Source organism: Galeopterus variegatus, unplaced genomic scaffold (assembly GCF_000696425.1).
Source record: "Galeopterus variegatus unplaced genomic scaffold, G_variegatus-3.0.2 Scaffold4015, whole genome shotgun sequence".
Lineage (NCBI taxonomy): Eukaryota > Metazoa > Chordata > Mammalia > Dermoptera > Cynocephalidae > Galeopterus > Galeopterus variegatus.
The window spans coordinates 102859-116432 of record NW_007730126.1 but is presented as its reverse complement, the minus strand read 5'-3'; the positions used below and the strand labels follow the sequence as shown (position 1 = coordinate 116432).

The 13574-nt window shown below is 49.4% G+C and overlaps 1 protein-coding gene and 1 pseudogene across 1 annotated transcript in view; both read left to right on the top strand.

The window, feature by feature from the left end:
- Positions 1-13574, top strand: part of QPRT (quinolinate phosphoribosyltransferase) — an 18570-nt gene extending 4996 nt beyond the window's left edge. Inside the window, exons 2-4 of the mRNA XM_008586544.1 lie at positions 11829-12364; positions 12946-13077; positions 13151-13574. Coding sequence (XP_008584766.1) covers positions 11829-12364; positions 12946-13077; positions 13151-13357 — 875 coding nt within the window. The 3' untranslated portion in view covers positions 13358-13574. The remainder of the gene's footprint in view (positions 1-11828; positions 12365-12945; positions 13078-13150) is intronic.
- LOC103602120 lies at positions 6125-10059 on the top strand (annotated as a pseudogene).

Here is a 13574-nt window from a genome sequence, read left to right as displayed (position 1 = left end):
TGGAGAGGTAAGACCTGGTCCGTGTTTGTTGTTTTCTAGCTCCACTCTTTAGGTAATTTCCCTGTACATTTCTGAGCTTCGGTTCTCCATCTATAAATATGAATCATGTCTACTTTGATGGACTGTGGGTAGGATTACTGATGTGTGCAAAGTGCCTGGCATATGGTAGGCACCGTACATAGTTGCTATTATTTTCTTCCTGTAGCTCAGAAGCTCTCAACTCTGCTACAAATTAGAATTGTGTTGCCACATACCAGACCAGTTATACCAGAATCTCCATGGGTGAGGCCCAGGGCCCCAGAGATCAGCATTTGCAAAGCTTCCCAGATGATTCCATTGAGCGCCAAGGTTGAGAACCACTGCCCCATGCTATGCTATTGTGATTTATAAGAAATAGATATTTTGGTCTTCATCCTGGGTTCTTGGCACAGAGCTCCTAAAACCCTTGGAATTTCCTGAGCAACAGGGATGCTAGGATAATCTTTTGTTCTAATATTTGGTCTTTGACCCAGGTTCCTTACACAGAGCTTCTAATCCCTTGGAATTTCGCAGGTGATAGGAGTCTTTTGTTCTAATGAGGCAACTGTTGCTGGGCTCCTGGATGCGGGTTGGTCACCAGAAAGATCAATCTACGATTAGAAGCTTGAAACCTTCAGCCCCACCCCCCATCCTCTGGGAAGGAGAGAGGGGCTGGAGACTGAGTTAATAATTGATCATGCCTACGTGATGAAGTCTTGCCAAAAATCCCTGAAATATGGTGTTTGGAGAGCTTCTGGGTTGCTGAACACGTGGAGGTGCTAGGAGGGGGGTGTGTCTGGAGAGGGCAGGGAAGTCCCTCCCCCTACACTTTGCCCCGTGCATCTTTTCCTTCTGGCTGTTCATCTGTGTCCTTTAAAATATCCTTTGTAATAAATGAGTCATAGTAAGCAAACTGTTTTCCTGACTTCTGTGAGGTGCTGTAGCAAGGAGGGGGGTTCGTGAGAACCTCCGATTTGTAGCCAAGTCAGACAGAAGTTGTGGGTAACTTGGGAAGCTACTGCTTGCGACTGGCGTCTGAAGTGGTGGCAGTCTTGTGGGGCTGAGCCCTCGAACTGTGGGTTCTGCACTAACTCCAGTTAATGTCAGAGTTGAACTAAATTGCAGGACTCTCAGGTAGTGCTGGAGAATTGGTTGGTGTGGTGAAAACCCCACACATTTGGTCACAGACGTGTTCTGTGTTGAGTGAGGGTATAGAAAAGAGATGCTGGTGGTTTTTCATGTACACTATCCTAAAAAACTTTCTTCCACCCTCCCTCAAGTGGGGGCCCTCTCTCTCCTTTCCTTATTTATTGTTTTACTTTTTTATCACACAAAAGTAGACAGAAAACTGTGATGAATCCCATATATTGTCACCAAGCCCCACCAACCCTCAACATTTGGCCAGTCCCACCCCACCCTCACTCCTTCTTCTACCTTCGAGAATTATCTTAAAGCAAACCAGCTCTCAAATCTTTCATACGTGAACATCTCGGCAGGTGTTTTCCAAAAGATAAAGACTTTTCTTTTTACAACAACCATAATACCACTGTCACAACTAAGTTTTTAAAAATTTCCTTAATATTATCAAATATCCAGTTTCCAAATGTTGTTTTATTAATAATATTTTTTTTTTACATTCTAAGATGTCGCAGAGCAGTTGGCAGGGAGAGAGAGAGGGGAACGGGGAAGGAAATAGGGTGGGATATGGAGGAAGGAGGGGGGACGTGGTTGAGGCCGGTGGCACCCCCCTCATTCCTGCAGGGGAGACTGGGGGGCTTCCCGCGGTGGCTTGGTCATGACTGGGCTGGATGCAGATGTCAGGGGGGTGTGGCTGAAGCCCTCAGCCCCCCACTGCCCCAGCTCAGGAGACCAAGGGGCAGGTCAATGGTCACATCGCTGGGCTGGTTGCAGATGTGGGGGCTCATGGCTGAGGCTCCCAGCCCTCCCCACTCCCAGCTTAGGAGCCCAGGGGGCTTCCACCTTCTAGGTGTTACAGGTGTTCTTTGGTGAAGTGAGACCTTTATTAGTTAATATCAAACTTTGTCCCTGGTTGTGGGTATTTTGTTTTCTCTTTCAGTTCTGTGTTGAATTATTCACTGTTCCCACCACTTAAACTCTGTGCTGGAACTAATTTGTTGTCCTTTGCTTACTTCTAAAATGGGGGAACTTCCTGTGGGGACCAGCACTTGAGCCCTGTGGTTGAGCTAAATTGCTGCTTTGCTGCTGATTCCCTGAGGAAGGCTTTCTGCACAGCTCAGGTTTTAATTGTTGACTTTGTATGTACTTCCAGCTCTTGTGAGTTCTGATACACCTAGTGTTGGGAAAATAGAATAATTTAATCAGGCCCCCTTGCCTGCCCCACCGTTTGGGGGTGTTGCGGTGCATTGTTTGTAAGCAAATTGTGTGTGTGGGGGGGGGGTGGAGTTAGTGTGCTTGGCTGGTGTCTGCCTCAGGCGTCTGCTCTGCATCTGTGTGGCCATGCTCTTGAACCTATGGCTTTCAAGGACCTTTGCCATTTACCTCGCTCATAGACCTGCGTGTGAGGGGTCTGGTGACCCAGCCTGGTGTGTAAAGGGTTTGTGACCCAGTCTGGACAATGGGATTGAGGGGTCTGTGAGCTCCAGACCCAGCCCTAGCTTTACAATTGGCAAGTAAAAGAGTGCGACACCTGGATTGTGTGGAAACTCTGGTCTGGGCCTGAGGCTTTTGACAGACTGCTCCCTGTGCAATTCTATATTCCTGACCAGTCTCCTCTGAGTGGTCCTGTGCTGATTGGGGGGCATACCAGCTGTCCATGCTGTGCCCCAGTGTTCCCCTGGTGGGCCCATCTCCCCCACCACCTGCACTCCAAATGCTTCGCATGGGATGGGCCGTGCATCAGCCAGTACCTTGTGGTGACTCACAGGCCTCTGAGTGGCTCTTTTTTTTCAGCTGTTCTGGCTCCTTGCTCCTGTGTGAGTCCATGGGAACCCTATTAGTGGTTTTGCTGGCCTGAGGGCCACCAAGGCCCTCTTCTTCCCTGCCGCCACTAAGCAACTTCATCCAAAGGGCATAGCTGCAGCTTTTACCAGCTCTTGTTCCATGTGCTCACCAGGGCTGGCCTGGAAGTGGCCAGGGCTCAAAATGGTGGGAGTGGTTTTTTCTTTCTCTCATCGTGGTTTCTCCCACCTTCATTAACTCCACAGGTCTCTCCTCCTTTTCCCCTGAGCTCTAGCAGCCCCAGCTTGGCTGTCATTGCTTTTTTATAGTTGTAAATTGGTTGATTTGTGGAAGTGAGTGATGCTGGGGATCGTCTACTCTGCCATCTTGACTGGAAGCCCCTCCAAATTTTCAATTGTCTCATAAATGTTCTAATGCATTGTCAATTTGTTTGAATTAGGATCCAAATAAGATCCACACATTGTCATTGGTTAGTATGTGTTTTAAGAATCTTTTAATTTTTTGTTTTCCTGGCAGTTTATTTGCTGAAGAAATTAACTTATTTTCTGGTAGAGTTTCCTACGGACCAAACTGTGCTGGTTGTACCCCTATGGTGTAGTCTAATACATTCCTCTGTCCCCTGGTTTTCTTATACATGGGAGGTTGAACCTGGAAGTCTGATCTGACTCAGGTTCAGCTGTTTTGGCAGGAGAATTTCATGGGGGGTGCGATGTTCTTCCCTTAGGAGGGCCTAGCATCCAGCTTTCTTCTTATTTTTTCTGGTGGCTGGCCAGTATGGGGATCTGAGCCTTTGGCCAGTGTGGGGATCTGAGCCCTTGACCTTGGTGTTATAACACCATGCTCTAACCAACTGAGCCAAGTGGCCAGCCCTCAGCTTGCTTCTTTATGTTGGCCTTTGATGCTCAATACCTGGATCTGGTCGTTCACTAAGGGTTGCAAAATGGTCCATACCTTTCATCAGAGCACTTGTTCCTGTTTGTTTAAGTATGCAATTCAATGATTTTTAGTTAATTTGCTGAGTTGTGCAGCCACCACCATAGAACATTTCCATTACCCCAGTAAGATCCCAAGCCCTTTTCTAGTGCATTCCCAGCCCCAGGCAACCACTAATCTTCTGTCTCTATCGATTTGCCTTTTCTGGACATTTCATACCCATGGAGGCACTCACTGTGTGGTCTTAGGCAAGCACTGGCTCTTAACACTTATGTGCATCTGAGTTGCAGGGCAGGGTGGGGGTGGGGGCTCTTCCAAAACCTGGATGCCTGGGAACCGCCACCAGCTTCTGATTCAGTCTGGAATGGGTCTGAGCATCTGAGACTGAACAGCTTCCCAGATGATTCTGATGTGCAGCCCAGGTGGAGAGCCCTGCATGGTCAACTTCTTCTGAAAGGGGTGGTTTGCACCCACCGCCTCCACTTCCTCACCTCCTATGCACATCTTGACCATGACAATGTGGCTTCTGCCCCCACCACATGCTAAGTCCAATGACCCATTTCAGTCTTCTTTCTACTGGCTTCTGCTCACACCTACTTCTAGAAACCCCCTCTCCTTCCCAGACACCCACTCCTGGTGCTGCTTCTCTTTTTGATGGCCACACCTCTGTCTGTGCTTTAAAGACTGAGGTTTCCCTCTTTCCACCTCCCCTGGGCGATCTCGTCCACTGCTATGCTCAATCCCCATTCTTACATGCTGGTAGCTCCCAAATCCCTATTCCTCACCCCAGTATCTCTTCTGAGCCCCAGAACTGTTCTTCTACCCACTGTCTGGACATGGCCATCCACATTTCCTGCTGGCATCTCAACCAGGTTTGCAAAACCAAATTCATTCTTTTTCCCCAGCTCTGCTGCTCGTGAGCTGGATCAGTAGGGCACGGCACAGGAAGCTCTTTGAGACTCAGTTTCTGTACTTGCAAGATGGGAATAATCCCCTGTGGAGAGTTTCAGAGGACAGTGGTGCCCACGGCCAGCATGCCCAGGGCCCTCAGTGCAGCTTCTGCCTCCTCCTGGGTTCCATCCTGAGCCCCAGGCTGCTCCTCTCTCGGGACAGCCTCTTCTGTCAGCTTTCAGCTCCCCAGGACAGAAACCCAAGTCTTCCACGTCTGATCCGCTGTGGATCCTGATAGACCCTACCTCAGAAACAGCTCTCTTGTTTACCCTGCTCCCCGTTCCTCACCCTGCTGTCCAAGTGTGGGACTTGGTCACTGTCTGTCTGGACAACAGCCTTGGCCTCCTCTTGCCTCCCATTCCACCACAGTTGGTGGCTGAAGCGACCCTTCTAGAACACAACCATAACCATATCATTCTCTCACTTAAAATTCTGTGATGGCTCCTGGGATCTGCCTAAATTCCTCAGCTGAGTAGTTCAGTCCTTTGCCACTTTGGCCTCGCCCCCCACCATTTCTCACACGCATCGTACTCTCAGCCCCCCCCCCCTGCCACTCCCTTGCGTTTGCTTTTGAGCCTTGAACACCTGCTCTTTCAGCCCCCAATGTCTTGCCCCCCCCACCTCTGCCTGGCAAACGTTGTTCACCCTTCCTCAGGGACACTTAGTCATCTCTTCCTGCGTGCCTCCACCACGCGTGGTAAATGCTTCAGTCATTTTTTTAGCAAACGCATTTACTATGTGCCAGACAAAGTTCCTAAGGGCTTCACAAATGTCAGCTCTTTCATTTTCATAACCCTATGAGGTCATTATTGTTATCCCTGCTACAGATGAGGAACCAAAGGCCCCTGAGAGGTTGAGTCACTGGCCTCAATCACTTAGTTACAAGTGGCAGAGCCAGTGCTGGAACCCAGCTGGCGTGGGCCCAGAATTTGGACTCTGACTCATTCCACTGTGTGAACTCTCTGATGGGAGTGGCCCATCAGAGAACACTTACAATTAAGCTCAACAATATGAAATTGCCCATATTGGACCATTTGGGGCCCATAAAAATAGCAAATTTGTATGGCTCAGTGTGCTAGGCACTCAGGGCACAGCAGAAAACGCAACTGACAGTCTTTGCCCTTAGAAAGGAAACAACTATGAAGTGTGATGATGGGGGACAGCAGGGAGCTGAGAGCATCTGACCTGATCTAGGGAGTGGTCTATGAGGACCCCCTGCTGAGGAAGTGATGTTTAAGAGAAGACCTGAATGGAGAATGAGAGGTGAAGGGGGAGTTCGGGGATGAGGGTGAGGGAAGGGGCTTCCAGGCAGAGGCATGACCCTGGAACAGCATAGGCTAAGGCCTGAAAGATAAGAGAAAAAACTGCCCACTCTGTCACCATCATGGCCCAGTGGTTAGCACCTGGCACAGAGCAGGTGCTCAGTAAGGAATTGTCGAAGAATACATTGGAAATGGAAAGAAGTCAAGAGAACCGGATCTAATGCCTTCAAGGTGGGGTTTTCAGCAGGAGAGTTAACAAAGAAAACCAGAACTGGGCAGTAAAGTGGTAAAAACAGATCTTATTCAGGACTATTGTAGCAGGGGAAAGAGACCTCAGAAGAGAACTGGGCTCAATTCCAAATATAGCATGGGCAAGTGGGAATCTTCAGCCAAGGAGCAGAGTGGGGGTTGGCAGATGGAAATTCACTAAGAGGAGACTTCAGGGGTGAGGGGGGATTCTGGCTAAACCGACCTAACAGGATTCTTGCTGAAGACAGGCCAGGGCGATCGATTGGACATCACCTGTGGTGGTGAGGGTGGGAGGTGGGGGTGGTGGGGGTGGAGGACGAGGAGCCCAATCAGAGATCGAGGGTGATCAGATACAGAGGATGAGAGATTCTGGCTAAGAGGACTCAGCAGGATTCCTGCTAAAATTGGACAGTGCCCAGACAAACAGAAGTCCAAAAGCCCAGGGACTAATTGGGGAACCTGAATAGGGTTTGGTAAAGGAGAGAATCTTTGAGCGATCCACTCAAATGTACTTTTTTAATGGTTTATTTTGAAGATAAGCTTAATGAAGTATAATTACAGATGGTATAGTCCATCCTCGTGTGCAGTTCTGAGCCTTGACAAACGCATCAGCTGCATAACCACCATCACAGACAAGCTATGGAACAGTTCAGTTGCAGCAAAAACTGCTTTGTGCTGCCCCTGTGTGGTCAGCCCCTCCCACATCCCAGGCAAACACATCTGTTCCCTGTTGCTACAGTTTTGCCTTTTCCAGAGTGTCATATGAATGGAATCATATATACTGTAGCCTTTTGAATCTGGCTTCTCTTACTTAGAATAATACATCTGAGACACCTCCCTATTGTGTGTATCAGTAGTGTTTCTTTTGTATTGCAGACTAGAATTCCATTGTATAGATGCACCAGTTTGTTTACCTGACATAATGCCAGTTGAAGGATTCAAATTCACTTAAAAAAAAAAAAATCACTGCACCTAATTTGAGTAGGGTGCGGTGGGAACTCTGCCCTCTGTCTGGTCACAGGCCTTTCCCTGGTGGGACAATGAACAACAGAGACAGGGACCACGTCTCGGTTCCCAGCACCCAGCCCAAGCACAGCTGGCTGGGAATGGGGAACTGAAGCCACATGGGGCAGATGCGGGACAGAACGTGGGAAGGAGGGCTGGGTGCAGTCGCTTAGGACTGTGGCTGAGGAGGAGAAGTGGGGTAAGCGGGGAGAGGGGTGAAGATTGACTAGCTTTGGGGAAGAAAGGCTAGACAAGAGAAGGTTCTCTGCTAAGGGGCTGCAGTAGGTGATTTAGTTACTCAGGTGCGTAGATCACCACCTAGGTTTTGTGTAAAAGGCCCTGAATATTTCAAGTGGCCATTTTGGAATTACTATGTGTTTGGATAATCTTGCCCCAGGTGTTTATTCAAATTGGTAAGAATCATCTCTGAAGTGTATTGACAGTGAACAATTCAACGCACTGCTTAAAAAGACACCCAAGCAGTTCTTCAGTATTTTGGTTCAAATGGATTATATAACTAGTTAAAGTATTTCAGCTGGGGGTATTTTTGTCCCTTCCCCACCCTCATTGTTGGAGTTCTTCAGCCAAAACTGTAAGATCTGTTTGATTTGTGCACTGAGTAGTTTCAGTGGTTTCAAATTACCGTTTAAATATTGCTGAAGTTTCATGGCATTTTTTTTAACCTTCATTAGAAGTTTTAGGAATTTCTGACCATAGCCTTTTTCACATCACAATGTGACAGTTTTTCTAAATGAAGACATTGAAAGAACACAAGGGATTTTTCCGTTTATCTCTTATTTACATGGAAATTTAAGACGTTACAGTTTCCCAGAAGCATGGTAGCATGGAGATAGCTATGTGTGTCTCTGTATACACTGATATTTAGGAATGCTCTTCGATGTGAGGTTTTCTTTCTGTTTCTGCTTTTTGGCTCATAAATGGGATATTTTATCTGGAGCGGATAAATACAATAGTGACAAGTACATGGAATAATAAAGACTTCGAACTTAAATCCAAGGAACTTGGCTAGTTCTGGAGATAGCCATATGAAAACTTTAAAACAGAAGTATGGGTAGCTTGCTTGAGGTAACTCTGTGTCAAATAGTCATTGGTTAAGTATCTGCAAAGAACTTGAATATTATTTCAGAGGACACAAAATAAAAGAACAAACTGGAAAACATAAAGATTACAGAGAAAAAACCAATACCTTCCTGTGCAGTCTTGTTGGAATTTGGACTTGCCATGAGGTGTGTTGAAGCCTTGTTTCAATGAGTCGGAGAGATTGGACCTAAGTGACACAGCATGACTTTGCTCCAGCCTGGCTTAATTTTCCTACTCCACCATCATCAACAAAGTCATCACTGAATTTCAAGAAGCGTTCTGAAAACTTTTCATGGACAGAGAATCGTTATGATGTGAATCGTAGATGACACAACTCTTTGATGGCTTTGGTTCTGGTATTGGACATCCTAATGGAGGTAACTTTGGAAGGAAAGAAAAAAATGAATGGCGTACACATGGAAGAAATGGTACTGAAAACATAAGTCATCGAGAGGGACACCATCGTGGAAATTGTCGTTCTCGAAGCAATATTTTCCGTTCTGGAAAAAGCCAAGGACAACATGAAAACAACATACCTGACAAGGAAATCAGGAGGAAAGAAGACAAGAGAGAATGCGAACAATCTGAGGCTGAGGATTTTCCAACTTTAAATCCTGATTATGAAAGAGAACCAAATCAGACTCAATCTTCAGCTGCAGGTGTGTGGGAATATGCACTGTTTCCAAAATGTAGGGCTCCATTTGGTACTGCTGTTCATTAGGTACTACAAAAGACTTACAGCTTTCTGGATTCCCAGTAGTAGGAAATCTTCAGTCACAGCCAGTTAAGAACAGAACTGGTCCAAGTATTTATAAAGGCTTAGTTCCTAAACCCACTGCTCTACCTATAAAACCTACACGATGGAAAAGCCAAACTATAGAAAACAAAGTTGGGACTTTTCTCTCATGAGTCTACATATGGTATTGGTAACTTTATGCTTTTAAATCGACTGCCAAGAGTTTTAGTCCATCAACAAATTCAGTGAAAGTGTAATTGCTCAAATTTCTCTTCACCTGTTGACAATCAGCAGCTTCGTCGAACCAAACTGACACAAATGTGCACTGATGAGAAGAGTGAATTTTTGCAAGCGTTGAAAAGGGACAGAGTAGAACATGAAGACGAGAGAGAGACGTGCTGGCTCAGAGTAGGACGACGACTCATTTAATTTGCATAACAGCAACAGTATTCACCAAGAAAGGGATATAAACCAAAATTTTGATGAAAATGAAATTCCACAAGAGAATGGCGATGCCTGCCTCGGTGGCTTCCCAACAGATTATTTGGTCTTCACCCTTCCCACAGACTGATGTCCTTTCAAGTTCATTTGAGGCAAAACACAGATTGTTAAAGGAGGTGGGTTGGCAGGAAGACAGTGACAATGACAAAACATGTGCTCCCTTAACAGAGAATGAAATGAGAGAACTCTGGGCTGTTAGTGAGCAGTTACAGAGGAATGGTTTGAGAAAAAATGGCATTTTGAAAAATGGCCTGATCCGTGACTTCAACTTTGGGCCCTGGAAAAAAAGCACTTTCAAACCCACGATTGAGAATGGTGACACAGACAAGTAGCCGTAACACATCAGATGACGACGATGTGTGAAGGATTTCCTAACAGCTTTAGGAATTTTAGTGCAACACGTCTCATACAGTTTGGGGTGAACTGTAAAAATGGAGAACTATAATTTACGTCGTGACATACCCCATTAGAAGATGGCTTTTTGGGGGTGGACTTCAATATGAAGAAAACCACGAATGTTTTGTTGGGCTGTGTTGAACATTATTTCTTTCTAAATGAATGTTGTAGAAATGAGGACCTTGGTTGATCCAGCACTGACTTTCTACATCACTGCAGCATGTCTGTGATTAGCAATGTGACGATGTGACCAATGAGATTTTCTCATTTAATAATTAAAAAGTGTGCAATTTTTTAAAGAAAGAAAGGCTAGTTGAGAGAGGGCCTGCTTCTGAGGGGCCTTAACTTCAACTTGGAGCAAAAGAGTGAGAGAGAGCGACAGAGAGTGTGTGTGCGTGCGCGTGCGCGTGTGTGCGTGCATGCGTGCGTGTGCGTGTGTGTGCGTGCGCGCACCTGTGCCCAAGCAAACACGGTCCCGTGCTGTCTAATCGTCTACCCCGGGGCAGCCAAGTCCATGGACGTCAGTGCCCATGAGGCTGCAGGTCTTCTCTTGGCCGACAGATGGCGATGTGGTACTGCGTCGGTCCCGCCTCTGCGGTCACCCCGTTCAAGAGTCAGGAAGGGCCCGTTAACCCTACGCTGTGGGAGTGAAGGTCGTTAAGAGACCACCATGTCCATGACCCTTATTTTACAGGCAAATAATTCGCCACGTTCTGCAGAAGAGGGGCTCAAATCCAGTTTTCCCGTTTCTTTCCTCTTTGTGCAGCCTCCACCTCTAGAGAGATTTATTGAAATTTCAGGCTTGGGAGTCTCCAAAGGAGAACCTGAGACAGAAGGGACCGCAGGGATCACCGGGTTCTGACTCTGCGGCCAATTTGCTGTGTTCCCGCAGCGATTTGCCTCCCTTGTGGCTCTCAGCCTCCATGTCTAAAAACCTGAGTTTCCAGCTTTAAAGTACGTGGAGAAAACTGGGATGAAAAAGACACAAACATTCTGCTTGGGTACTTCAGCTTGTAAATAACTAATCCTCCTAGGCAGGGAAGACTGGATGTCTGCAGGGGGACCTCCAGGTGGTGCACACAGGACGGTTGGTCCATGCTGTTGAAATACTGACATATTTCTCATCTAGTAGGTAAATGGTTGTTGACTCAGCACTAGATTTGTCCGATAAAATACAGGACACCCAGCTGACTTTGAATTTCAGATAAATAGCAGATAACTTTTAAGTATGTCCTAAATATCACCTACGACATGTTTACACGAAAATGTTATTTGATGTTCATCAGAAGCTCAAATTTGGGGCCGGCCTGGTGGCGCACTGCTACAGTGCGCCGCTTGGGAGCGCGGCGGCGCTCCCGTCTAGGGTTCGGATCCCACATACAGACCGGTTCCCGTTCACTGGCTGAGCGAGGTGCGGGCGCAGCACCGAGGGTTGCGATCCCGTTGCAGGTCCCGGTCCGGTGCGGGCACGACACTGAGGGTTGCGATCCGTTGCCGGACACGAAAAAAGACGAAAAGGAAAAAAAAAAAAAAAAGTTCAAATTTAACTAGGTGTTCTGCAACCTTGTCCAGCCCACAGGGCCCACCCTCCGCCCCAGCCACTCCCCTGGGATCTCCAGATCTTCACCCTGACTGGGGGGTGCCTGATTTAACTGGTGGTTAAATATTTTGTCTATCACCCTGACTGCGAGCGAGGCAACCAGAATGGACAGCTGTCCTCTCATTTTTCCTCCCAGGCCTGGAGTTCCTGTTGCCCCCGACCACCCTGGAAGCGCTGGCGGACAGCTGGCTCCGAGAGGACTGCCCAGGCCTCGACTACGCTGCCCTGGTGGCTGGGGCGGGCCCCTCACAGGCAGCACTGTGGGCCAAATCCCCCGGGGTACTGGCTGGGCGGCCTTTCTTCGATGCCGTCTTTGCCCAACTCAGCTGCCAGGTGTCCTGGCTCCTCCCCGAGGGATCGAAGCTGGTGCCCGTGGCCAAGGTGGCCGAGGTCCGGGGCCCCGCCCACCGCCTGCTGCTGGGGGAGCGGGTGGCCCTCAACACGCTGGCCCGCTGCAGTGGGGTGGCCAGCGCGGCCGCAGCCGCTGTGGAGACCGCCAGGGGGACCGGCTGGACCGGGCATGTGGCGGGCACCAGGAAGACCACGCCAGGCTTCCGCCTGGTGGAGAAGTACGGGCTCCTCGTGGGCGGGGCCGCCACGCACCGCTACGACCTGGGAGGGCTGGTGATGGTGAAGGACAACCACGTGGTGGCCGCCGGTGGTGTGGAGGAGGTGCGTATCCGCTGAGCCCCTGGCCTGCCCGTCCAGCCCTCGCCCTCATCACGCCCTCCCCTGTACCAGAGACCCCCGCCGCCGCCGCCGCCACCAATAGCGGTGGCCTGGAGTCAAGGGACGAGGACTCCTCCTCCCCCCAGCTTTTCCGTCTGTGAAAGGGGGTGGGTTGGCCTTGCTGCTCACCTTTGTTCTGCTGCTGCTTGGTGTGATGGTCAAGAGCAAAGGACAAGCCCTTGGGAACCCGGTGTCGGTGGCCCCACCACCTGGGGCAGATCTCTTTGGACCTGTGTCCCATCTGTAAAAATGTTCTTGAAGACCCCTTCTCGTTTTAATATTATGAACCAAACTGAACTCCGGTCCAAATGCCAAATATCACTGATATTTGTCCCATTTTATGGCCCACGAAAATGACGGTTCCTGGTGCCTTTGTTGTGTTTCTGGCGGTACCGGGATCCGAACCCGTGACGTCGGTGTTACAACACCGCGCTCTAACCAATGAGCTAACCCGCCGGGCGCCCGTTTCCGGTTTCCTCGCTAACCCGGTGCCGCGGTGCTCACGCTGCGCTCCGCTGCGGCAGGCGGTGCGCGGGGCGCGGCGGGCGGCGGACTTCGCGCTGAAGGTGGAGGTGGAGTGCGGCAGCCTGCAGGAGGCAGCGCGGGCGGCCCAGGCGGGAGCCGACCTCGTCCTGCTGGACAACTTCAGGCCAGAGGTGAGGCGGGCTCTGCTTCCCGGGAAGGGGCGGCGGGGGGCTCCCACCTGCCTGGGCTTGTGTCCTGCTGCAGGAGCTGCACCCCACGGCCGCGGCGCTGAAGGCCCGGTTCCCGAGCGTGGCGGTGGAAGCCAGCGGGGGCGTCACGCTGGCCAACCTCCCTCAGTTCTGCGGGCCCCACATTGACGTCATCTCTTTGGGGATGCTGACCCAGGCCGCCCCGGCCCTCGATTTCTCCCTCAAGTTGTTTACCGAAGTGCCGCAAGTCCACTCGTCCTAACGCCGAAGAAGATGACACCGGTGGTGGGTTGACATTGTTTGCTGGGACCCTCAAGGGTAGTCTTTAGGTTCAGTGGCCAACGGGGCACACTTGGTGTCAGCCTGGGCTCAGCTCTGGCTCTGCCACCTACTGCTGTGTGACCTGGCAGGGCTGACTTCACCTCTGCTCACCTCAGTTTTCTAATCTGTGAAATGGGTCTAATAAATGATCAACCTTA